Source organism: Alligator sinensis, unplaced genomic scaffold (assembly GCF_000455745.1).
Source record: "Alligator sinensis unplaced genomic scaffold, ASM45574v1 scaffold436_1, whole genome shotgun sequence".
NCBI lineage: Eukaryota > Metazoa > Chordata > Crocodylia > Alligatoridae > Alligator > Alligator sinensis.
This window is the reverse complement of record NW_005842172.1, coordinates 1094821-1098721: the sequence shown is the minus strand read 5'-3', so window position 1 is coordinate 1098721 and position 3901 is coordinate 1094821. Positions and strand designations below refer to the sequence as shown.

Genomic DNA, 3901 nt, shown 5'->3' with positions numbered 1-3901 from the left:
TCGGCGGAGCCCGGCGGGCGCTGCCTGCCTCGCGCTCGCTCACCGCTTCTCTCTGCAACGTCACTTCTTTCTTGAGCTGCTCCACTTCCATCTTCAGCTTGTCCTTCTCGGTCAGATCCTCGATGTTGATCACGGGCATCTTCCCGCTGCGGGCGGGCGGGGGACAGCGTTACCCGAGGGGAGCCGGCGGGTCCCGGTGCCCCCTCCCCGCCCCGCGTCCCGGGGCCCGGACTTACTGTGCTCCGCCGAGCTGTCCCGGGCCCCTCAAGTGGCAACTCCCTCCGCACCCAGCTGCCTCCGGCCCCTTCCCCCGGCCGCGCCCGCTCCTGGCCTCGGCGCCCGCGGGGTTTTAAACCAGCAGCATAATCGCTCCTAAGATGCTTAGACCAAGCGGTTTGACCCCCACCTTGCTGCCTCCCGGGGCATTTACCTTGCCCGCGTGTGCGCGCTCGGCCAGCTCTACATTGCCCTCCCTTCACACCATCCCCGCCTCAGCCCCTCCACGCCCCGGCTGGAGTGGTGCAGCCAGGCAGCCGCTCTTCTGTGTGACCCCGGCAGCAATGGGGGGCTAGGGTGGGCGCCAGGGGTTAATCCACTGAAACCCCCGTGTCCCTAAACTAGTGTGAGCAGGGCGTTAGACCGCTCTGAGCCGTGTCCGCAGGGCGAGGCACGGTCAACGGGCAAGAGGAAGCCGCCTGGAGGAAGCTGCCTGGGAAAGGATGTGTGTCCAGTCATGTTCTCACTCTCGCTCATCTCTTGAAAGGAAACAGGCCTGCTAAGGAAATGGCCGGCCTTTTCCTACGCGGCCACACACCACAACCAAGGCCGCAGAGGAAGTCTGCAGGGAGAAAGGAAGAGGAATATACTCTTCATAGCCCCAGCTGTGAACCGGAAGGCTCTTCAGGTTCCGAATGCTCTCTGCTTTGTCTTTTTCTATTCCAAGAACAAATCTCTTCTTTCCATTCTCTCTCTCTTTCGTATGACATTTTAGGATTACAACATTCATACAACGTCATAGATTAATACCTCAGTTTGATAGCCATTCGACTGCTTCAGGGGTAGCTGCATGGATTGATTTTAGATCACCATTAAATGATCTAATTGGACAGTCGTCCACAGTCACAACCCAGACTCTTTTTGAATCTCCATTTATGGAGCAGGTGTCCATATTTTCCATGAAGTGTCTTCTTTCCATTCAGTTAACAACATCTGTAAAAGCCCAGAATACGTGATTCATCTGACAACACTTTCCCTGGAGTCACTGCCTTGGTAATGGCACAGCCCTCAATCATGCCAGGTGGTATAGGAAGCTCCATGGAAGAGCCCTATGGTTTATCCTGATAATGAAGTCTAGTAAAGGGTTGTAAATCCAGCCTTCCTGTTCTGCTGTTTTCTTCTGTCCTTTGTTTCCCCCCTAAATGGCTTCTTTCCTATTTTTATTACATGAGGACCTAGGAGTCCTAAGCGTAGACGAGGAGCTAATTGTGCTAGGCACTGTACTCAAATAGTTCATAATACCTGGCATTAAAATGTACTGTAAATGCATAACATAATCAAGATCAGAAGCATCCTGCATTAATAAATGATTTCCAGGGCCAATTTTGCATTAAGTTGCCTTATCATTTGTGCCAGACATTGGGAGCACCAGAGGGAGCGGCCTGCTGAGGGTGGATATAGCCATTTTTTCCTGCATCAGTGGCAGTTTTGAGTGTGGTGGCCAGCTAACCTAGCCTTGTCCAAATCAGGATAGATTGGACCAGAACAGATAACTGGGTAACTACTAATGCTTGAGGCATGATTGGTTCATATATAATAGGAATATGGCGCACGCTGCTTGAGGAGTGCTCATTCATATACAATAGGCATAATCTATTCCGGGTCTGCCAGAAAAACTGAGTGCATCCATATCCAAAGTTCGCCTTTGGTAGCAGAGCCCTCCTTTCTGCTGATAAGCAAAGTGAGGCTTCTGCCATCATCTGACAGCAGACAGGATGTATCTTTGCTGCTAGAGGTCCCTTCAGCAGCTAGCAACATCCCCAGGGACATTTCTCACCCTGGTGGCACTGCTGCTAAGTGTAGCCCCACAGTGCACACGTTCTGGCAGCTTAACGTTAGCGGCTGTACTTTCACAGCCTTCTGTTAGCATCTTTGTGCCACCTTTCATGCAGCCCTTTATGCCTGGCATATTTTATATGAGATTATCCAAGATTATATATAATATTCTTGATTTATTTTGTGGATGGCTGGGAAGCTGCAAGCCCTGGTGCGGGCAGACTGGGCCCGGTGTGCCGGCTGCAGCTGGGAGGCTGCAAACAGCTGCTCCAAGCTCCAGCATGATAGCACATGGGCACTTTCCAAGGTAGACATTGTAGTTTTTTCGGCACTCCGGCCAAAAAACGTTGCCTACCCCTGCTCTAAACTATTGCAGACAAAGTTCTTTGGGTGAATCTGATATCTTTTATTAGACCAACTTAAATAGCTGGAGAACAATTTTTAGGCAAGCTTTTGGGTTTTGAACCTGAAAGCTTCAACAGAAGAATTGCTCTAATAGTTTTCTGTAATAAAAAATCAAGTGAAATCTAAGAGCTGGCACTTTCCGAGGGGTGTCTTGAGTCTAAAAAGGTTCAGAACCAGAGATTTATTGAATAACTCTTTAGCTATCTCCTCTTCACATGTATGCCAAATATAAGCCCTACTCAGGAAATCTAGTTTTTGCTACTTGCTGTGTCAAAATGACTCCAGCAAAATCAAATCCTGTTCAACTTAATCACAAGAAAGCTCTGTTGGCTTCAGTGCAATAACATTCAAGTAAACCAGATTCCACCTCACAGAACCCTATAGTGTTTGCTATAGTGAGTCTATTATTTTCTTTCCTTTCTTTTACAAACACTTCCACATATTGACTAATATCTTGTTGCCTCGCTGAAGTTAAGGAAGAAGCAACTGAGTTAATACTTCATTGTACTGAAAGATGATAGACAGGTTTAATTTAAACATTGGTTTGTACATGCATGCTGGTGAAAATAAAAGTTGATACTTGTATGATGACCTTTGTTTTACTGTTTTTGCTAGAAATGGCATTTGAATGGTTTATTTTCCATTCCAACAAAATCAGATGGATTCTAAAGAACATTTACATCACTTGAGAGTTTGTTAATATTGGAAACATGACATTTTGACTTTGCAAGAAATACAAAATATGGTTTTGCACTTGCGGGATCCAGACTTTATTACATTTGATATTGCTAATAAGCCCAACTTGAAAAAAACAAACCAAAAAAACAGGACATCTGTTATTAACAGTCACAATAATAAGATTACAAACATGACAGATGTGTCCTTGTGGTAATGGCATGGATTGTAGTTCAGTACTTTGATCAACTCACTGAACAGGTCCTTTTTTCTATAGCAATTTGAGATATATCTTTAAAAAAAAGAAAGAAAGCATGGAACAGGAAGAAAGTCTCCGGTGAGACGTTACTGATATTCTCTCAGAAGCCCGGTGCTTTGAGGAGCTCTAAATTGGCTTCTTTTACTTTGTTAACTCTCTTTTTCTATTTTTTCGGAAAGTGTCTTGTAAGAGCTGTAAAGTCTGTATCTACCACTGCAGGAAAGTCGATTCCTGAATTCTAGTGATTTGTGTCAATTACATATTCTTTCTAAAAGATACAGGTGTACACCCCACTTCACAGCTCAGCGTGCCCTAAGGACGATGCTGAGATGTCACTGATGGAGGGGCTTCTCCAAGTTCTCCTTTTTACTAAGAAATGAAAACTCTAGAACTCTTGGTTCAGAGATGACACCTTTTATTAGACCCACTAAGAAACTGCAAAAAAGCCGGGGAAGTGCCGGCTCCGCGGCAGAGGGGCGGGGAGGTGCCGGGTAGGACACGGAGGGGCCC

The 3901-nt window shown here is 46.6% G+C and overlaps 2 protein-coding genes across 3 annotated transcripts in view; one reads left to right on the top strand and one right to left on the bottom strand.

The window, feature by feature from the left end:
* LOC102372061 (guanine nucleotide-binding protein G(I)/G(S)/G(O) subunit gamma-11) overlaps positions 1-711 on the bottom strand; it is a 5037-nt gene extending 4326 nt beyond the window's left edge. The window contains exons 1-2 of one of the 2 annotated variants that reach the window (XM_025206807.1): positions 431-711; positions 44-146 (exon numbers count right to left, since the gene is read on the bottom strand). In XM_025206807.1, coding sequence (XP_025062592.1) covers positions 44-139 — 96 coding nt within the window. In that variant the 5' untranslated portion in view covers positions 140-146; positions 431-711. Of the gene's footprint in view, positions 1-43; positions 147-236 lie in introns of both variants that reach the window. The other variant, XM_006025894.3, reaches the window with a different exon arrangement.
* TFPI2 (tissue factor pathway inhibitor 2) overlaps positions 1-3901 on the top strand; it is a 24834-nt gene that overhangs the window by 14360 nt on the left and 6573 nt on the right. The gene's annotated exons all lie outside the window — the stretch shown is intronic.